At 40.5% G+C, this 22,903-nt stretch overlaps 3 protein-coding genes across 3 annotated transcripts; all 3 read left to right on the top strand.

Moving 5' to 3' along the window:
* Window positions 1-1,686: 1,686 nt before the first annotated feature.
* Window positions 1,687-3,978, top strand: LOC127537283 (olfactory receptor 1361-like; the record flags this gene model as incomplete). Its single annotated transcript, XM_051959440.1, has 3 exons — window positions 1,687-1,711; window positions 3,179-3,649; window positions 3,854-3,978. Coding segments are annotated over 3 exons (621 nt in total), but the record flags the coding sequence as incomplete, so codon positions are not given.
* Window positions 3,979-7,791: 3,813 nt separating this feature from the next.
* Window positions 7,792-8,714, top strand: LOC127537282 (olfactory receptor 2K2-like). Its single transcript, XM_051959439.1, is given in 2 exon segments — window positions 7,792-8,536; window positions 8,539-8,714. Coding segments are annotated over 2 exon segments (921 nt in total).
* Window positions 8,715-16,440: 7,726 nt separating this feature from the next.
* LOC110963227 (olfactory receptor 2K2-like) lies at window positions 16,441-17,370 on the top strand. Its single transcript, XM_051958632.1, has one exon. It carries the CDS (start codon window positions 16,441-16,443, stop codon window positions 17,368-17,370), a length of 930 nt encoding a protein of 309 aa, XP_051814592.1.
* Window positions 17,371-22,903: the final 5,533 nt, after the last annotated feature.

The raw sequence follows: 22,903 nt of genomic DNA, 5'->3' as shown, positions 1-22,903 counted from the left end.
AGGTCAGGTCAATGACTCAGCAATTTCAGAAAAATAATTTTCTTTGCCTTCAGAAACTCTTGGATTGCTTTTGCAGTATACTTTGACTTATCCATCCACAAGTGCTTTAAGCACCATCCTGTCCTATTTTACAGCAGAGATTACAGCTCTGTATATTCAGAATTCATCCTCTTGCTTCTGAAAGGGAGAGCTGAGCGTGCCGCCATCTTGAAAGGAACAACCAGCAGTCAAATCATCAGTGACAGTTCCCAATAATTTCCAATTCAAAATCAACATTCAAAATCAACTGGGGACCTTTTATCGCCTTATTTAGGCATTAAATATCAAGGACGCATGCCACGCCTGGTCACAAACCTTTTTATCAATCAATTGTCCAGTTGCTTTTGAACCTATGAAAATGGAGAGCCAACATAACGAAAAAAAAATCCTAAACAATTGCAATGTTTTTGTTAAACCCCTTGTATTAAAGCTGAACATTTGGCGCTACAATCGGCATCTAAACTGATCCATTCAATTTAAATGTGACATCCATTGTGATAGTGTGCCGAGGCAAAAATATCAAACTGTGCATTGCCCAAATACCTCATGGATCTGACTGTATTTGATGCCACATTCCAGTCTGGTTGCTCATTCATCACAACACACGTCTATGTGTAGTGGCATGCTTTACCTCAATGCTAAGTACACTGCACAAAAGTGAAAAATCTACTTTACAACTACTACCATCCTAACAGTCTTCAAAACGTAAATGTATCAGATCACAAGGTCAGTCATGCACTGCTAGCTTGACTTGCATGTTGTCATAGTTGTTTGTTTATTCTCCATTTGCAAAACTTGAAAACATGTTTGTTTTGGTTGGGTTGCTCAGCCCACAGCTCTCCAGGGTGGCTAACTGTTTAATTGTTCTTGAGGGATAATCATGGTAATGACCTGTTGACCATTTCCATCGATCCATCCTGTGGGCTCTCATTAAGTTTGACATCATCAAACATTGCATCAGTGTCAGTGGCGCTAAATCCCCAAAGCACGTATGGCTGTGTCCGAAATCGCATACTAACGTACTACATACTACATTCTCAATGAGTATATACTGTATACTACGTACTATAAGTATGATTAGAATGCCGACCGTTCACACTGTAGTATACTGCTCCGTTTCCCATAATGCATTTCAAACCTCCGACGACAAAAACCGGAAGAACGGCTATCAATATCTGCGGCTGAATGCCGGCTTCAGGTCGATATTACGCTAACAAACAGGCGCATAATTAATGTGCAATTTCAAGTGCCCGGTACTCCTCATTGCAGTTATTAGCCAGATTATGCGAATCGTTTCAATGTAGGCTGCAGGCTACTGTGGAGGTAGCGGCTACTTGTTCTGTATGGCAAAGCGAGGCTGCTTGGGCAACTAGCATGCCTAGCATTCCAGTAGCACGTTGTGAGGCGTCTGACAAATTTAAAACGTTGATCAGAAACGCCTATTTCTCAAATCTGTGGGGTGATTAGGATGACTACTTAACCACATAAAATAAAATAAATATCGCCCCGGTCCGTCCACATATCCCGCGGAGGCTTGCATTTCGGTGGATAGCTCGCAAAGCATTATGGGGCGGTTGAGTATGACTAGTGTGGTCACCACGCATACTATCTAATGTGAACGCACTACATACTTATTTTGACGTCACACTTAGTATGAGTAGTACGTTAGTATGCGATTTCGGACACAGCCTATGTTTCACTTCTATGGAGACACACTGGGGATGCAGCAGTAGTGGGCATTGAATGGAACTGAGGGACACATGAATGTTGTAACCTTGCATCAGTGAACTGTGGGCTGTGTGTGACCAGTTATTTTGAAAAGTGTATGACAGTCCTAAAGTTCTTTGATGAGCAATGCTGTCTGAAACTTGACACCAGATCAGATTTTGACTGTTTAACTGAATCTTGAATGTATGTGACGCTGTTTCATTGATTAGATGGGAATTCCTTTCACTCCACTACACATAATCACACATCCAGCCTCTTGTTTAACCCTTTAATGGAGAATTTCTAAATGTACTGCTGAAAAGTGACACAATAAATGTCAAACACATTCCAGCTTTAGCAACAAAACTTAGCATGAATTTCTTGTCAGATCAACAGTTCAGCAGCCCCCCTTTCATTTCATCAACGCTCTCAGTGAAAAACACATCAAAAAGCAAATTAGCTATGAAATTAGAAACATGCGTAAACTTGTCAGGCCTAAATTAGTGGCAGGCCCTGTGAACTGTCAGTTTGTCTTCACCCCTTGTCATTATCTCACTTTTTTAAGCAGTGACATGTGAATCCTTAATCATTTGAATCCAGGATTTAGATTTTGAGGTTACACTGCAAATATGTTTTTGACAAAACACAAAATTGTGTTTGAACAAAATAAAAATGAGCCTGTCTTCTCTTAACATACTGAATTTAAGGGTCTCAACATATAATGTCAGTTGAAGAAATTTCAATAAGTGTCCACTGAAAACTTCTTTATTTCCTAAAAAATTATCTCAGGGTTTGAATTACCATCATTGCAATCAAAGCTGTGTGCATGTCAGGTAAGTAAACATAAGAAAATGGCATATTCTATTTTACATTCCCCATGGAGGGATGTCTTTGGTTGTGTTTAGAGAGACTAGATAAATAGGCCTGCGCTGAGCTGTGGTTACCTGCTACAGACCCCATGAAGAGCGTTTCGGTGTGGTGAGAACTAATAACCCTTTAATGATGCAGTAAATATAATTGTGTGATAACTGTGATTGAATTGAAATACCTTTCTTTCTTATTGTTATTGACAATTTATTACTAATATATGCTTCTTGCTTGTGTCTAACAACATTTATCACTGTGAAATCTTCCTGTTTTTTTTTTTTTTTGTCTGGTTCAGTGCTTTTCAACATACCTCATTGCCTCAGTGAATATCAAAACCAACTCGTGACTAAGCAGGGAAGACTGAGTTGCAGCTGGATTGTGACTGTTGGCAGGATAACCTTCACACAGTCTGTTCTAGTGTCTATGGAGTAAATGGAAAACAATACGTCTCCCTCTTATTTTAACCTCACAATGTTTTTGAACATAGGCAACTATCGATACCCAGCATTTGTCTTGTGTCTCTTGCTGTGCGCTTTTATTATCTCTGCTAATCTTGTCATAATAGTGGCAATAGCACGAGAGAAAAGCCTCCATGAGCCCATGTATATTTTCATTTTGTTTCTCTCTGTGAACTCACTGTACGGCACTGCTGGCTTTTTCTTCAGATTTCTCAGAGACCTTCTGTCTGACTCTCACTTGATCTCAAGACCAGCTTGCTTCACTCAGATCTATGTCATTTACACCTATGCATCCTATGAGCTCACTCTTTTAGGAATAATGCATATGATCGGTATGGTCGCTATATGTCAGCCTTTACATTACCACAACAAAATAACTGCCAGAACGATCTGTAAGTTGTTTGTCATTGCATGGATCTATCCGCCGTTAGCTGTTGGGACCTGTGTTTATTTGTCCTCCAGGCTTCCACTATGTGACAATAAGATACCAAAGGTTTTCTGTGCCAACTGGAACATAGTAAAATTGTCATGTGTCTCTACTGTGCTCAATAATCTTGTTGGCATGCTGGTGTCCACAAGCACAGTCTTTCTGCCCCTGGCTTTTGTCCTGTATACATATATACGGATTTTCCTTATTTGCAGGAAATGCTCTCCAGAGTTCAAGAGCAAAGTCATACAAAGCTGCCTGCCCCACGTTATTACTTTTGTTAATTATTCCATTACCGTGTTTTGTGATGTTGCCCTCAGCAGAATTAATCTTGAAGAACTTAATCCGTTGCTAGCTATTATTCTGTCACTGGAGTTTGTTGTGATTCCTCCCATTTTGAATCCTCTTGTGTACGGCTTAAAGTTACCAGAAATTAGAAAAATCATGTTAAGAATGTTCAAAACCTGCCCAAGCAGTTAAAGCTTAGAAGTAACAATACCATAATTAACCTGTTCTTTTTCTATAAATATAAAAAATCTTTAATTATTACTGTAAAAATTGGTATTAACACACTGCAATACTCTCATGTGTGTCATAGTAAAGTGTGTCCTGTATTTGAAACATTAAAGTGTTATTTTCCCTCTTCATTATTTTCAAAAAGTATTTTATTGTGTTGATTTAAACATAAAAAGTTAATGTTGCTTGACTGTTATACAGACATTCCTAAATTACAGACAAAAGGTTTGTGAAGAGAAATACAGTTACTGTTTTAAATCAAATGGCAATTCGAAAAATATTATTTTGAATGTTGGATAATGGACATTTTGAAATAAATAAGGTCTGATTCAGGTGAGTTTTAAGTGTTTGGACTGTTTTACACTTTTGTGTATACAGTAAAATCAAAAAATTAAGTGTATCTAATAAATGTTTGGGCCTTTTGACTTATTTAAGAAGGCAAGCACTTGACCCTCTTTCAAACTGCATCTACAGATAAAAGCGATATAATCAAAGTCGCATAAAATTCAAATCACATGTTTTTGTCACTATGTCACTATCACACACTCAGATACATAAAATTAGAATCATGCCTTACAGATTATGTGGCAGTGATTATAGGTGACTTGAGGAGTGACAGGACAAGTGCTACTGTCTCATCTGACCTCTTAAGCCCTTAAGACCACCCATTATTTTTTATTTCCACCTGTAAAACTGTCACAGAGCAGGTCAAAGGCTGAAGCGCAGAACAACAGAAACTTAGCCAGACAGGAATTATAAACGATTATTGCTTTATTTATAATATATACAAATGACTACAAGTCACACAGGAAAGTACCATGAAAGCAGGTCTGATGAAATGGGGTGATTGACAAAACAGGAAGCTGCCTATGCTAGTAACAGGAAATGAACCAGATGTAACAGTCTCGTTTACGAACAAACAGACAGACTTAATCTCACAAAACAAAACATATATTTAGGGAGTGCAGAATAACCAGGACTTGCTATGAGTTAGGAAAGGTGAAACAGCAGAAGTACATGCACAGAGCACAACAACAACTAACTCATACTTAACTCACTATGAACTCATGAGAGAGGGGTAACATAGCTGACAGCCCGATGGGAAAGAGGGCGAGGGAAGGCAGGCAGAGGAGGCATGTGGTGTGGGCAGGTGCAGGACCAGATGGGTTTCTGTGTCGGAGTCGGAGGGTCAGAGACCAAGTTGGACAGGTAGGTGAGAGCTGAAGCTTGGCAGAAGACAGATGGAGCGGGTAGAAGACAGATGGAGCAGGCAGGATCTTGGCAGGAATGACCACGGACTGAAGCAGAGGAAAACGCGAGTGAACAAAAGCAAGAGTCGGATTAGCTAGCAATGACCTGAATAGACTAATTAGAGTTATTCAACTGTTTAGCGTTGTGCAGTAATCTGAACCTTGGCTTTTGTGGAGAGAGTTGGTGAGTTGCAGGTCGACCACTCCCCACCACAGCAGTGATCATTCAGGTGATTATCCAGTGGCCCGCACCTGTCTGGTGTATCGTGCATAATGGAGGACAGCTTCAAATGCATCACACTTGAATAAATGATCTGTTCTGTTTCAAAAGATCCAGTGAACCGTAGAGCGAGCCTCTTGGACTCCACCTTCAGATCCTTAGACTGTGTAAACAAACCTTTTGGCCCAGCTTGGAGGAGGGTGCTGGGGAACTTGTCATTGGCTTGCTGCTTCATTCTTTGGGAAGCGCAAAGGAACAGTTAACAGTTGTGGCTGATAACCTAAGGAGCACTAGAAAGCGGAGATATAAATAGTATTAGCAGTAGTGCAGTAGATATAAATAGTCTACACACCCCGGTTCAAATGCCAGGTTTTTTGTGATGTAAAAAAAATGACATCAGGATAAATAATTTCACAACTTTTTTCACCTTTAATGTGTACAACACAACTGAAAAAAAACCCTGAAACCTTTAAAGGGGAAAAATAAAAAATAGAAAACTTAAAATAGCCTGGTTGCAAAAATATGCACACCCTTAAACTGGTACTTGGTTGCAGCACCTTTTATTACTGCACTCAGTCTTTTTGGGTAGGAGTCTATCAGCGTCACACATCTTGATGTGTGGATGTGAAATAACTCTAAATACGTTTTATATTTTTTTATATTTTAGATTCCTCAAAGTATCCACCCTTTGCTTTGATGACAACTTTGTAAACCCTTGGCCTTCTTTCACTTCACAGGTGTGCCTTGTTAAGGTTCATTTGTGGAATTTCTTGCCTTCTTAATGGGGTTGGGACCATGAGTTGTGTTGTGCAGAAGTCATGTTGGTACACAGTTTACAGCCATATTGGACAACTGTTAGAATCCATATTATGGCAAGAGCCAAACTGCTAAGTAAAGAGAAACCAAAATCCATCATTACTGTAAGAACTGAAGGTCAGTCAGTCTTGAAGATTGCAAAAACTTTGAATGCATCCCAAGTGCAGTCTCAAACACCATCAAGTGCTGCGACAAATCTGGTTCACATGAGGATCGCCTCAGGAGAGGAAGACCAAAAGTCACCTCTGCTGCTGAGGATAAGTTCAACCGAGTCATCAGTCTCAGAAATCACAAGTTAGCAGCACCTCAGATTAGAGCCCAGATAAATGACAAACGGAGTTCTAGTAGCAGACACATCCCTACATGCACTGTTCAGAGGAGACTGCAGCAATCAGGCCTTTATGGTCAAATAGCTGCTGAGAAACCACAACTAAGGAAGAGCAACAAGCAAAAGAGAATTGTTTGGTCCAAAAATACACAAAGTTTGGACATTAGACCAATGGAAACCTGTGCTTCGGTCTGATGAGTCTGTGTCTTTATGCAACGCTCACTCACTGGATATTTTGTCTTTTCAGACCATTCTCTGTAAACACTAGAGGTGGTTATGTGTGAAAATCCCAGTAGATCAGCAGTTTCTGAAATACTCAGATAAGTCCGTCTGGCACCAACAACCATGCCATGTTCTTCCCCATTCTGATGCTTGGTTTCAACTTCAGCAAGTTGTCTTGACCACATTTACATGCCTAAATGCATTGAGTTGCAGCCATGCGATTGGCTGATTAGCTATTTGTGTTAACAAGCAATTGAAGAGGTGTACCTAATAAAGTGGCCGGTGTGTGTGTGTGTGTGTCTATGTACACTACCAGTATGTATGTATGTACACTATCACACTAAGTTTGGACACACCTTCTCATTCAATGCTTCTATTTATGTTATTTTCTACCTTTTAGATTAATACTGAAGATAAACACTTTTCTTTACAGCATAATTCCGTATGTATTCTTTTTAAAGATTTTTTGGTCTTTTGTTGGCTTAATTTGATAGGTAAGTAGACAGGCAGAAAGGAAAGCAGGGAGAAGAATAGGGGGAGACCTGCAGCAAAGGGCTGTGATTTGGAATCAAACTCAGGCCACCGTGACTGGGACTGTAGCCCCTGTTCATGGGTCACCCGCACAACCATTTGAGCCGCCTGGGCGCTCAATTCCATATGTATTGTTTTACAGTTTTGATGTCTTCAGTATTAATCTACAATGTACAAAATAATTAAATAAAAACCATTAAATGAGAAGGTGTGTCCTAACTTTTGACTGGTGCACAACGGAGAATCCCGTCATTTTCCAAGGCAGTAACTTCTCAGACCACAGAGCTGATTGGTTGGTTTAAAGATCTCCCAACTGTCTCTGTACTCTATACTCGACAGAGAAGAGAGGAGAGATCACACACCACCAGGCTACGCATTACAGAGAAGTAGAATGAAGTTTTCCCACCATCATGGCTAATGTTTCTGCAATAACAGTGTTTGCTCTTTCAGGATTCAATGAAACAGTGAACCACAGATCTATTATCTTCTTTCTCAGCTTGCTGTGTTACTGCACAATACTTCTGGTGAATGTTTCTCTGATTGTGATCATCATCTTGGATAACAGCCTCCATGAACCAATGTATATTCTGCTGTGTATTTTTTGCATGAATGGACTTTATGGAACGACAGGTTTCTACCCCAAATTTCTCTGGGATCTGCTCTCTCCAGTTCAAGTTATCTCTTATTCTGGATGTCTTGTTCAGGCTCTGGTCATGTACTCTTTTGCCTGCAGTGATCTGTCCATTCTTGCTGTCATGGCCTATGACAGGTATCTGGCTATATGTCGACCACTGGAGTACCACTCTGTCATGTCCAAGAACAGAGTCACTCAGTTAGCATTTTTCTCTTGGTTTACACCTTTCTGCATTATAGCAACAAACATCTATGTAACATCCAGGGTAAAATTATGCAGCTCACATGTTGACAGACTGTTTTGTGTGAACTGGAGCATTGTTCAACTGGCATGTTTTCCAGAAGAGACTGCCATTAATGGCATATTTGGAAATATTACAATAATCATTTATGTTCTTCATGGTCTTTTCATAGTGTGGTCCTACTTATATCTCATCAAAACTTGCGCCAGTTCTTTAGAAAACAGAGCAAAGTTCATGCAGACATGTGTACCACATTTGACCTCTTTATTCACTTTTCTTTCACTGTGCTCTTTGATCTCATGACTTTGCGACTTGCTTCAAAAGATTTCCCTGAAATGCTTCAAAATTTCATGTCGATAGAATTTCTCATCATACCTCCCATTATGAATCCTCTCATCTATGGTTTCAAATTGACTAAAATTCGAAACAAATTTTTTGTTTGGTTACTTTTGAGATGAATGTAAAGTAGCATTTTATTACATTCAAATGAATGATTTATTTAGAATTTATGCTTTTTAATGACGTGTTAAATCAGATGTATCCACTATGGGTCATCTTAATAGCTGTACAATTATACATTTGCACTAAATATATTTGGATTGTCACTTGCTTGACAATTTGTCATTTTGACACTTTCTGGACATGTCTTTGTCTAATGATCACCAGCACTAGTTCTGATGAAGTTACATGGTGTAAACAAACGAGCTTTGTTGACACGCCCCCTCAGGCGACGGATGATGAGACAAGTTCAAAGATGGCGGTGTGGAATGACAGCTCGGCAGGTGCTGCGTCCACTCTTACAAAAAACATCAGAAATACAGCCCATCCATCAGTTTTCTCTTGGGTTATGGCATAAACGACCGCTGCCCAACAAAAGCACGAAAGTACTGGGTGCCATTGTGTTATGCGTCGGCATTATTGTGAATCTATTTGGAAGCTGGCGTATGGCTACACTAGAATGCCTGACTGGCCGTGTGCAGGACCATCTGGCTCCAGGCTTCAGGTCGGAGCCGCACGCCAGTGCAGGGAGTCTGTTATGTACCATACCACTGGATTCATGGAGCCAATTCATCATATTCACCCACGTTTTGGATAAAGGAAAAGCGATTGCACCGAGAGCAGAATTTGAAACACCCTGCCGGCACGCACTGGGACGGCGAGGTGAGACCCTGCTCTGCCTTGTGCTTCTTTTGTGCGGAGACGTACAACTAAACCCTGGGCCTGAGGATCTATCCGTTGCTTCTCAACATCTGCCACAGGTAAACTCTAATCCCAGCGTCTCTATAATAAATGCTGGAGTCTCCTGCGCCCCTCTTAAGTTTGACTTTCCTCAAATAAGTCTACAGACTGTACTCTCTTCTACTGTGAGTGCGAATAGAGCAACTGCGGCTCTGAAACAGAGAACATTAAGACTATTTCAAACTGTTAATCACGCAAATGTGCTGTGGAATCCGGACACTAAACCAAAAGGTATTTTTGGCGGACATTTAAATATCCAGAGCATTATCTCAAAGACGGAGCAAATTGAACATTTATTATCGGACTCCAACTTGGATTATTTATGTTTAAGTGAAACTTGGATGCGCCCTGCCACCCCACGATCTGTTTTTTCTATCCCGGGCTATAAAGTGTATCGGCGTGATAGAGGGGTGGGGAAGGGAGGCGGAGTGCTAATATACGTCAATGACAACATCAAAAGTACTGAAGTAGACCTCACGGAACATAAATTAGAATGCGTGGGGACTAAAATCACGTTGTCACCTGAAATGTCTTTTCTTATCATTGCACTTTACCGTCCACCCAGTGCAACTAATGAATTTTATTCTGAATTAATTAATATGCTTAAATGCTATGAAAGCAAAGAAATCATATTGATGGGTGACTTCAATTTAAATTGGTGTGATACAGCACGTAAGAAAAAACTAAAGGATATTATGAAAAAGTATGAAATGGTTCAAATGATTAAACAACCAACAAGAATAACTAAAAGTTCTGAGACTTTAATTGATCTAGTGTTCACAAATTAACCTGATAGGAAAATAAGAAGCTACAATCTAATCACCGGTCTATCTGACCACAACCTCACATTAATTGCTAGGAAAATAAAGAAAACTACATTTAATTATCGTGCAAATGATAATAGTGGTGTAAACTTTATACCCCAAAAATTTCTTCCTCTTTTAGAAAATGACATGAATCACACAGAGTGGAACGAAACTATAGCAAACAAACAATGTGAAAAAGCATGTAGTGACTTGATAATGGCTTTGCAAAAAACAATATCAAAATATACTCTAAACAAAAGAAAACAGAGAGGGAAGAAAAGTCTACCCTGGTTTAACGGTGAACTCTGGACTATAATGAAAAGAAGAGATGCTGCCCTAAGAAAATTTGTAAAAACTAGACTGCCTACAGATCAAATTGTATATAAAAGTTTAAGGAATAAAGTAACTGCAGAAATTAGGAAAGCAAAAGCCTCTTTTTACCTTCACATAATTGAGGAAGCAAAAGGAAATAGTAAAATTTTGTGGAGAAATATTGATAAACTTAGTGGAAAACATCAGGAAAATTGTGACATTTATTTAAAAATAAAAGGTGTTGTACAAAATGACAATGCCCTTGTGGCTGCAAATTTTAATGATTATTTTATTGATTCTGTAAATGAATTGGCAAAATCATTTGCTAAGCCAAAGGTTTTTAACTTAATCGAAAATAATAATGATTTTATTTTTATTTATCACATGTAAATGAAGCACAGGTTAGTGTAATCATTGACAAATTAAATAATAGTAAAGCAAAAGATATTTATGGGATAGATTGCTCATTTTTAAAAAGGTATAAAGGCACTTTATGCATGGTATTTTCTAAGTTAATAAATCAATCAATAAGTGAAAGCGTGTTTCCTTCTGCGTTGAAAGATGGTATTATAACACCAGTTTATAAGTCTGGTGATCGACAGGAGGTCGGGAATTACCGTCCTATTACCATTCTTCCCATCTTTTCTAAAATTTTTGAAAAAACTGTCTCTGAACAGCTGATAGATCATATAAATACTAATTCCCTCCTGAATCCATTACAGTTTGGTTTTAGGAGAGGATATTCAACGGAGGCGGCTTGCACCTATTTTATTGAAAAAATTAAGACCAGCCTCGACAAAGGGGGAATGGTTGGGGCGGTGTTTCTTGACCTCCGAAAGGCTTTTGACACCGTTAGTCATGATCTGCTCCTGAATAGGCTTGCACATTTTCGTCTGTCGAGCCAGACTTTGGGCTGGATTCAGTCATATCTCACTGGCAGACAACAGAGTGTGCGGATCAATGATACAATTTCTTCTCCTAGAAATTACACTACAGGAGTGCCTCAGGGTTCCATTTTGGGGCCCTTACTCTTTAGTATTTACATCAATGACCTACCATCTGTTTGTACTGCCAATGTTATTATGTACGCTGATGACACTGTGGTGTTTGTTCATGGACAAAATGAAACAGACGTAGCCATAACATTAACAAACCAAATGCAAAAAGTTGCTGACTGGCTGCGTCAAAGTTGCCTGACAATAAACACAGATAAAACAGTGACAATGTATTTCACAATCAGAAGCAAACCGCTAAATTACCCAAATATATTCATTGAAGGTAAGGAGATAAAAAAGGTAGATAAATTCATATATCTAGGTTTAACCTTGGACTCTAACCTCACTTTTAAAAAACATGTTAAAAAATTAAGAAACAAGCTCAAATTTAATCTAGCAAACTTTAAGTACATTAGGGGGTCTTTGACTATAGAGGCATCCCATTTGTACCTGCACTCTATGATTTTTTCCCATTTTTCATACTGTATGACGAGTTGGTCTCAGGGCTGCAAAACTGCTCTGAGGCCTCTCGAGTCTGTATACAAACAGGCACTTAAGATCCATGATAAAAAGTTCAGGAAACATCATTATTGTGCTATTCTTAAAAAATATGACATGTTAAACTTTGAAAATTTCATCTTTTACAATAATGTTTGCTTTCTATTTAAAATAATACATAACATTGCTGCCCCCCCTCTTAGGCAGTTTATTACTTTATGTACAGATAGAATGACTCGATCCACTCGTTCGACATCTAGAGGAGAGTGCAGTCTCCCAAAATGTAAAACTGAGTTTGCGCGATCAGCTTTTTCTGTAATCTCAATGAGGCAGTGGAACACGCTATCATCTGAGATTATTGCTACAACAACATTTAAATTGTTTGCGTGGTTAACAAAAACATGGCTTTCAGAAAAGCAAACATGCTCACATTTTTAATTTTCAGTGAAAGATATTGTTCGATTGTTTTCTGTTATTTTACTATTTTTAAAGGATATAAATAAATATGAATTTCATTTCTTTTTTTTTCTTTCTTTTTTTTTGTTTGTTTGTTTTGATTGCTGATGGTGTGGACTTATGGTCATATGTGTCCATTTACATTTGTATCAGTTTTTCAATGATTGTAACATCAACCTGCCCAGGGACTACTGGTGGAAATTAGCATTTTTGCTATAACCAGGTACATTGCATCTTTCCTTTTGGTCAATGTAAAATTGTACGCTGTCCCTGTATAAATAAATGCATACCATACCATACCATACCAGTATAATTTTACTGACTGTAATTTGTAGTAGATGTAGAGGTGTGTTCTATTTGTCAGATCAGTTGAAAGATCTGAAATATTTAAATTTATCAGGATTCAGTTCCACTTACATCTTTTTTCTAGTGTTTTACTTGTTTAAACTGAAGCTGTGCTGTGCTCACTAGGGTGTTTTCCTGGTTGAAATTGCCTGTTTGCATTGCTTAATTTCTGCTCAGTCAAACAAGAATATGATTTTATGTACTTCACAATTCACAGCCACTTTGACTGTGTTCTTTAAAGCTGAATAAATAATGATTTTCCTGTTCTTTAGTAGACATCACCCACGCACTACATTCTAAAAAGATATTACTTACATAACTGACAGGACATATGTGTGAATTCATCCATTCTCTATACACCGCTTTATCCTCACTAGGGTCGCGGGGGGTGCTGGAGCCTATCCCAGCTGACTCGGGCGAAGACAGGGGACACCCTGGACAGGTCGCCAGTCTGTCGCAGGGCTACATGTACAGACAAACAATCACACTCACATTCACACCTACACACGTGGACAAAATTGTTGGTACCCCTCAGTTAAAGAAGGAAAAACCCACAATTCTCACTGAAATCACTTGAAACTCACAAAAGTAACAATAAATAAAAATTTATTGAAAATTAAATAATCAAAAACAGCCATTACTTTTGAATTGTTGAATCTTTTATAGAGGTACCATCATTTTTGTCCAGCCCTATTTCATTAGTTTGTTTTTTTAAATAATTATGTTAATCAACAATTCAAAAGTGATGGCTGATTTTGATTATTTAATTTTCAATAAATTTTTATTTATTGTTACTTTTGTGAGTTTCAAGTGATTTCAGTGAGAATTGTGGGTTTTTCCTTCTTTAACTGAGGGGTACCAACAATTTTGTCCACGTGTGTATGTGCAATTTAGAATAATCAATTAACCTCAGCATATTTTTGGACTGTGGGAGGAAGCCGGAGTACCCAGAGAAAACCCACACATGCACAGGGAGAACATGTAAACTCCATGCAGAAAGATCCCAGGGCGGAATTTGAACCGGGGATCTTCATGCTGCAAGGCGCAAGTGCTAACCACTACTCCACTGTTCAGCCCTATGTGTAAATTCCTATGAGAAAATCTCAAATGATAATAATCCTCTGTTGTTATTGACAGTTTTAAAAATACAAGCTTTTATTTTGAAATTGCCCAGAAGTAATTAGCTTTAGTGATGGTGTTGAATTCAGATTTAAATATCTGTTTGTTTTGTCTATTCTTTGTAAAATCAGTGGCTAGCCATTATGCGAAGCTGTGAATATACAACATATTTAAAAGCATCTATTACGATGTGCCGAAAGGATTTAAAATTCTCTTTACATCTAGAATGTTTGTTTGGTGAGAACTGCTTCAATTGTGTAGCGTACTAGAAGTTCACGATGTTCATAATAAGACTGATCAATTTCTTTTTCATCAAAGTCTCTTTGAGACTTGGTCTAAATTCATAATTTTCTCAGACAAACTGAGAATGGTGGCCCTGACTTCAAGAGTGCAATTTTAATCATAATATGTAGTTTTTATCATTAGGTGCAGACAACACTTTAATGCACATTGTATGGTGCAGATGTATGAGGCCAATTGTTGCAACAATTTTGTTACAATTCATCTTACAGCAACTTAGTCTGAAAGTTGAAATGACAGAAAACATGCTAGGTCTTATGGTTGCCGTCACACCCCCTCCCTCTCCTGTGCTCTGGCTCATCCGATTACGAGCAGCTGTGGAGTAGCGTGGCTGCTTGTGATCAGTAATCAGTGCAGCATAAAAGCCTGGCTCTCCTCACGGCTCAATGCTGGGCCATTGCATACGATCCCCCGTCCTGCCCTCATTGCCATTTGGACTCCGTCTGCCCCTGGACTTACTTGCCTGCTCCGTCCACCTTTCCGTCACCCCGGAACCCTCATCTGCTCACCCTCCTTCCGCCGCTCTGAACCCCGCTTCGTCTGGGCCTGGTCTGCATACCCCAGTGTCCTCGGCACATCCCAGACACCGGCTCCTCAGCTCAGCCTCTGCCCCGTCTCCCGACCCCCGGACATTACGTGAGTCACTTCCCTCGCTGTTTAGTTTTAGTTAGTCCACCATCACGGCCATCAGGTCCGTCGCCCTTACTTTAGTTTAGCCCCCGTTCTGTTTACTCCCCGCGCCTCCCTTATGGAGTGCTTTTCTGTTTTTTCTGTTCAATAAAGTCCATATTAATTCATCTGCCTGTCTGTCGCCTGCTGCATGGGTTCAAACACCGCCTGCCCTAACAGAATGGCCCAGCCACCCAAGAACCCAGCAGGTACCCCTGTTTTTATTTTAATTCCCTCCGGCCGGCTTCTGAGATCCTTGAGGCCATCTCGGCAGTCACTGAGCAGCTACCTCAGCTTACGAGACGCTTAATGCTGCCGTCTCAGGCTGAGAGGTGCTCAGGACCATCTACGTGGCCTACAGGGAATCAATGGCCAACCCCACAGATCCTAGAGTGATAGCTTCATTTCTAGAGGCACTAAACACTGCCTCTGCCACCCTGGAGGGGCTTGATGCCCCGTCACCCTATGGTTGCCCTGATGGCCCGCCTGAACCTGTTCCCCCGTTAGCTGTGGAACCAGCAGTGAAGAAATCTGTTCACCAAAGGCGTGGCTCTAGAAGACGCCGTAGCTCCCCTACTCCTGCCCTGGAGGAGCCCAGTGCCACCTCACCTGCGGTGCTGGAGGGGCCCTGTGCCACCTCGCCTGCAGTGTTAGAGGGGTCTTGTGCTGCCTCACCTTCCGAGCGGGTCGACGCCGTCTCACTCCCTGCCGAGAAGAGGCCCCGTGCTGCCTTACTCCCTGCCAAGGAGAGGCCCCGTGCCACCTGACTCCCAGCCGAGGAGAGGCCCCATGCCGCCTCACTCCTGGCTGAGGAGAGGCCCCGTGCTGCCTCACTCTCTCCTGTCTGTATGGGGACCATCGCTCAGTCTTCTGTCCGTATGGGGGCCATCACTCTGTCTTCGGTCCGTATGGGGGCCATCGCCCCGTCTTCAGTCCATATGGGACAAATCTTTTTAAAGATTTTTTTGGTCTTTTGCTGGCTTAATTCGATAGGTAAGTAGACAGACAGAAAGGAAAGCAGGGAGAAGAATGGGGGGGACCTGCAGCAAAGGGCTGCGATTTGGAATCAAACTCAGGCCACCGCGACTGGGACTGTAGCCCCTGTTCATTGGTCACCCGCTCAACCATTTGAGCCGCCTGGGCGCTCAATTCCATATGTATTGTTTAACAGTTTTGATGTCTTCAGTATTAATTTACAATGTACAAAATAATTAAATAAAAACCACTGAATGAGAAGGTGTGTCCTAACTTTTGACTGGTCGTGTATGTATGCACAACAGAGAATCCCCTGTCATTTTCCAAGGCAGTAAGTTCTCAGAGCACAGAGCTGATTGGCTGGTTTAAAGATCCCCCAACTGTCTCTGTACTCGACAGAGAAGAGAGGAGAGATCACACACCACCAGGCTACGCATTACAGAGAAGTAGAATGAAGTTTTCCCACCATCATGGCTAATGTTTCTGTAATAACAGTGTTTGTTCTTTCGGGGTTCAATGAAACAGTGAACCACAGATCTGTTATCTTCTTTCTCAGCTTGCTGTGTTACTGCACAATACTTCTGGTGAATGTTTCTCTGATTGTGATCATCATCTTGGATAACAGCCTCCATGAACCAATGTATATTCTGCTGTGTGTTTTTTGCATGAATGGACTTTATGGAACGACAGGTTTCTACCCCAAATTTCTCTGGGATCTGCTCTCTCCAGTTCAAGTTATCTCTTATTCTGGATGTCTTGTTCAGGCTCTGGTCATGTACTCTTTTGCCTGCAGTGATCTGTCCATTCTTGCTGTCATGGCCTATGACAGGTATCTGGCTATATGTCGACCACTGGAGTACCACTCTGTCATGTCCAAGAACAGAGTCACTAAGTTAGCATTTTTCTCTTGGTTTACACCTTTCTGCATTGTAACAACAAACATCTATCTAACATCCAGGGTAAAATTATGCAGCTCACATGTTGACAGATTGTTTTGTGTGAACTGGAGCATTGTTCAACTGGCATGTTTTCCAGAAGAAACTGCCATTAATGGCATATTTGGAAATATTACAATAATCATTTATGTTCTTCATGGTCTTTTCATAGTGTGGTCCTACTTGTATCTCATCAAAACATGCATCAGTTCTTTAGAAAACAGAGCAAAGTTCATGCAGACATGTGTACCACATTTGACCTCCTTATTCACTTTTTCTTTCACTGTGCTCTTTGATGTCATGACTTTGCGACTTGCTTCAAAAGATTTCCCTGAAATGCTTCAAAATTTCATGTCAATAGAATTTCTCATCATACCTCCTATTGTGAATCCTTTCATCTATGGTTTCAAATTGACTAAAATGCGAAACAAAATTTTGCGTTTAGTTATTTTTAAAAGCAAATAATGTTGTCTGCCTTTACTTGAGGAGGAAGTTTTTAGTTGAAATATTTCACTTTTAGAGAATTACAATTCACCTTACCTTGTTTAGTATGTTTGTTATCCTCAAGTTTTATGATCACATGTCTCTTTTATTTCTGAAGTTCTCAAGTTATTTAAAAATGTTGATTTGAAATACTTTCTCATACAGTCATTCAAACTGTTGGAACCTTGTCAGCACATCTTATAGAATTCATGTAAGTCAAATACTCCAGTATTAAGTCATGATGTGCTCTCTATGTGGAAACTCTGTTTTAAGAGAGAAAAATGGAAGTGAACCTTTTCTGAATGTCTTTTACTATTGTATTTTTGCTACTGACCGTTTCAAATAGACAAACAAAAAATGAAAGATTAAGTTATTTTTTGATGTGAACTTAGATCTTTAGTGTAAATATAATTCTAAAGTGTACTATTTGAAAATTGTGTGGTATTACACAACAACAGAGCCAGTCTACTAAAATGTATGTGTGATGCTGGAGTAAGTTTTTGTTCTTTCTTAATTCTTCTTTTTGTAGAAGGGTTCATAACCTGCTTTTGCTGGCCAACTGCACATGACTACATCCAATATGGCTGTGATAGCAAAAACAAAAAAACAAAAAAGGAGAAATTTTTAATTTTAAGAGTCTTTGGTGATACTGTAAGAACAGAAGAACTGTTTTTAAGCAAATTTCTGGGTTTTCCTGTTAATGATCTTTCACAAAAAGAGATGGTTCATGCTGGGACTTGAATTAAATGCCCAAATGTGTGCACTAGATTCAGACTCAGTCTTTACAATGACTTAGCATGATGTGTTTCTGTTTGTAACCATGGAAGCATGTTTAATCTGAGCCTGGTAATGACTGGTGGTCAACTTTTACGGCTTGAATAAAACAGTCTGTATTTGTGTGAAACGTGCAGTGTAACTTGTATTGTCTAAGAGTAAATCAAGACTGAAATGACACTAGTCCACTCTATAGTGTCTCTGTGAATCTGGCCCTGGTAGCTAGGTTTCTGCATTTCTAGTGAGACAGAATGTAACACTGGCATGGATATACTTTCAAATCCTAATAACAGTGCCCCAAAGAAATCACGCTGTTCAGCAAACCAACAACTGTTCAACATCCACTTGAATTCTTCATGCACCCTTAGGTGGAACTGATGAAAATTCAGTGTTTTATTTTGTTGTTTTGAAAAACCAAATAATTTTGTCTGAGTTGCCTTGAAGAAGTTCTTAGTTGAAAGACTGCAGTTTAGAAAAATTATATCCACCTTAACATATTTAGTATGTTTTTTATCCCCAAGATTTATGATCACACGCCTTTGATTTTTAAACTATTTCAAGATGTTGACAAAAATACTTCATCGTACAGTCATTCAAACTGTTGAAACTTTGTCAGCACATCTTAGATAATTCATGTAAGTCAAATACTTCACAGTGTTAATTTGTGATGTGCTCTCTACGTGGAAACTGTGGTTTTAAGAGTAAAAAATGGAATTACACCTTATGTGAATGTCTTTCTCTTTTTGTAGCATATTTGCTGTTGACCTTTTGATTCAGACAAAAAAAAGAAATGAGTCGATGCATAAAATATACTTTGCCTTGTGTGTACAGACATCTAACTTGGAAGGAGATTGTGTCCTTATGTAAGATGTACATTTACATACATTTTTGTTTTAAACTTCACACCATTTTAACGTTTTTTTAAATAATGTCTCTGATATTTCTAAATTTCCGTCATCAATTGACAATCAAACCAGTACTTGAAAACAGTCCATTTTCTTTGTGTGAAATATATTTTTATTGAGTTAAACACACTGTACTGTGCGCAGAGCTTGCACTGTGTTTCAACATGTCTATTACATTAATAAACAAGCAGCTCTTTATTTTCTTTGTCCTCACAGTTACATTTACAAAGGTATAATTTAAGGTATAGTGATCTGAAAATGAGGACATGTCTCAGACAAAGAAAGGTCAAAGTAGAAGAAAAAATATAAACAATACGATTGTTTAATTAACTAGCCTTGTAATGTAGTGCAGCATTATAGGAAAATGGCTCCAAATATTACTGTTTCTTTCCAATAGTGCTGGTCAGATGTTTGAAACATTGTCTGATTGTTTGTTTTGGACAAGTGCATTTTGTGTGGATTGTCTCACAATGAAAACCAAAAAATTCATTGGTTTGGAAAAATATCTTCTTTATTATTTATTATTATTAGGCAGTACAAACCCACATCCCCTTCCGTGTAAAGCCGGTCTTTATAGTAGGGCTGCAACTAACGATTATTTTAATAATCGATTAATTGGTTGATTATTTTTTTCGATTAATCGATGAATTGGATAAAAAAAATACATTTTTAATTTCTGCTTCTTTATTCAAAAATCGAAGATTTGGAATGACAGAGCAAATAAGATCATTGTAGTGAAGCCTTTGTCTTCAACCATCAACAGAGGCCTCACTACAGTGACGATCATGTTGAGGATGCTCTCAGTCAGACAGCTGCTTGCTGTGGTGTACATGATGTCTTTCTCATCATAAAGCCTATCAATGTAATTCATCCTGCCTCACTCCAACACAGACCAGTGTCTTCACTCGGACTTTGTCAGAAAATTTAAAACTTGAGGCTCAATCTTTAAATTATTACCACTCCTGTGTGCAAGTTACGTTTATTTATAATGCATATCCAAACCCTGCTTAAGCTGATTAAAGTGAAATAAAAAGCATCTCTCAAAGTCACACACGCCCTATCACTGTCATTAATCAGCTAACAAGCAAAAGCTAGCATCAGGTGAGCCAACAGAAATAGGCTACTGACGTTACATTTCCTCACTTTAAAGTAGAGCAAACGCAGGATAATGTAGTGACTTAAGTGCGTGTCCACTAGATGACACACACTGCTTGTGGCATGTTGGTCCGGTTGCGGTGTGTTTCCAACCGGTGTGTTTACCTGCAGCTCATTTGCATAAAGTAGACTGGACTTCTACTGTCCTCTACTAAACTTGCCTTTGGTGAACTAAAACAAGGACAGCATCAGCTGCTGCTGTTATGGTTTGGTGCTGCTTTTGCCCGTGTTCTCCACCTTTCCTTCCTTTTCTCATTTTTTCCCTTCTGTGTGTGTTTTGGCTTGTGTGTCTCTGTCTCCCTCTGTCTGTTGTCTTCCTCTTCTGTCTCTCTCCCAGTCGCTCGCCCCCTGGCTCTGTCACCTCATTACTTCATCACTCTCATCTGTTGCAATCAGCTCAATTCAATCCACCTGGTCCCCTTCCCTACTATTTAAGCTCTGCCATTCCCCTCAGTCTTTGCTGGTGCATAGTTGGACTTAACATGCAGTTTCAGACCTCGCGCTCCCGTTTTCTCTGCTCTGGATCACATCAGTTTTCACCTTTTTCTGGATTTACCCCCTTTGGACTCGACTGTTTGTTTTGACTCCAGTTTGCTCTTGTCTTAGTCATTTGTTTCTCCGTATGTAAGTACCTTTTTTGCCTGGTTGTTTGCCACGGTCTAGTTTAGTTTTTGTCCACTTCTGTCCTGCTTTCCGTTTGTAGTAGTTTTGTGTTTTAATAAATCATTTTCATCATGCACAGTGTTCTGTCTGTATGTCTGTGCATGGGTTCTCCACACCCCACAAACCTAACAGCTGCAGCTTATTCACCTTCAAATGATTTCAGAAATATTTTTCGCTTAAGGGTTTTCGAAATAATACAGAAAGTTTGCCGCTGTGTTTATCGCGCTCATCTGTCAGACGGTCAAGCTGAAAGCATGGTCACGTGACCACATAGTGGTCTGCTCGTGACCCTCTGCCATCCGTGCGATTTTTTTTTTTTTTTTTTTTTTTTTTTTTTGTTTAAATAGATGCGTGCGTTGTCGTGCGGGAAAATCGCATATAGTGAACAAGTGGCATGATTTTTTGTTTTGAGAAACTGTTTTCTCCGTGTCAGTCATGTTTCATTGGTTGAATTTACTCTTCCTTTTGAAAACACTGCCTCTGCTCTGCATCCACCTCACTCTGCAGGTGAAGTAGATGGCTCAGCGACATGGCGAGTGATGTATGAATCGCGTGATACAACGAATTGATAATGAAATTCGTTGGCAATGCTTTTATAATTGATTTTTATCGATTTGTTTTTGCAGCCCTACTTTATCGCAGCTGATGGAATGAGCTGCAGGTGTGAGGCTGTTGCAGCTGCACCTAAAACACTCATCAGCAGCTGCAGAGCCTCACAGACTGGAGACACACCAGCAGGGGAGCGGATGACTGGAAGGGGGTGTGGCTAGACCAGGCCCGTGACAGTACCCCCCCCCCCCCCCCATCAAAGTGTGCCTCCTGGCCAGCAGAGGTGGGACCACTCCGACAGTCTTGCAGGAGGCCAGTGGCGGGGGACAAGGTGTCACTCCAGCAGTCGAGACAGAGGCTGGCGGTGGAGGCGGGATTGCTCCAGCGATTGGCCTGGAAGCCAGCACCGGAGGCGGGATTGCTCCGGCGATCCTCCTGGAAGAAGATGGCAGAGGTGGGATCGCTTCAGGACAGGCAAGAAGTATCTCTGCTCCTCAATGACGGGTGAGGACTCGGCGCAGAGCTCCTCCATGACAGGTAAGGCGGCGTCGGCAGTGTCTTTGACCCCCTCGGGAACGGGTGAGGTGGTGTTGGCAGTATCATCGACCCCCCCACCCCCCCACCCCCCCCTCGTGAACGAGTGAGGGATCCGCTTGGAGCTTCTCGAGGACAGGGGATGAAGATTTCCATGATACTGGGGGGGCCCTGGCCAGTCCCCACGGAACCAACAAAAAACTAGCTGGAGGGAAACTACCCATTCCCAGCTGCTGCAGCGGCTGCTGATTAAAAACCGTAGACCGCTCCGTCACATCTTTAATCAGCCTGCCCATCCATGCCAGCAGGTGGGCTGGCTGACTCATAAGTCTGCTGATCTATGAGCAACGGCTCCGTCCAGTTTAACAGATTCTCAAGGCCGGCTACAGCCTGGAGAATCTATCGGTGGTCTGGCATGGGTTCTGTGCTGCTCTGGGTTCTTTTTGGTAGGATTGTTCTATTAGGGGACGCGGGGAATTTCGAACTCATGCAGAGGAGTCAGAAGGCAGGTGAAAACAGAATTTATTGTACAAGTAATATTGGCATTTAACTATGGACAGCACTCGGTAGTTGGAAACGGGGCAAAAGTCAGGCTCCAGGGGAGTGGCAGTCCAGGGGCCTCATACCAGCAGATCGCTGCAGTCCGAGAGGAAAAGTCCACACCCGGTCTCCAGCGGCTGCAGGGTCTCACCGACTTTTGCACGTCCGGGTGTCTCTCTACGACTGAGGCAGTACAATCCCACGTCCCCTTCCGCGTGTGAAGCTGGTTTTTATAGTGGCTGGTGGAATGAGCTGCAGGTGTGAGGCTCTTGCAGCTGCACCTAATCCACTCATCAGCAGCTGCAGAGCCTCAGGGGAGTGGATGAATGGAAAGGGGTGGGGCAAGAACAGGGCTGTGTCCGAAATCACATACTACATTCTCAATGAGTATATAC

The sequence above is a fragment of the Acanthochromis polyacanthus genome, chromosome 14 (assembly GCF_021347895.1).
Source record: "Acanthochromis polyacanthus isolate Apoly-LR-REF ecotype Palm Island chromosome 14, KAUST_Apoly_ChrSc, whole genome shotgun sequence".
NCBI classification, from domain to species: domain Eukaryota; kingdom Metazoa; phylum Chordata; class Actinopteri; family Pomacentridae; genus Acanthochromis; species Acanthochromis polyacanthus.
Note: the sequence above shows the minus strand (reverse complement) of the source record. Positions and strands in the feature narration are given on the sequence as shown.

What these genes read in the sequence shown, in the direction of transcription:
- LOC110963227 (XM_051958632.1), top strand. Translation starts at nt 16,441, where the DNA reads ATGGCTAATGTTTCTGTAATAACAGTGTTTGTTCTTTCGGGGTTCAAT.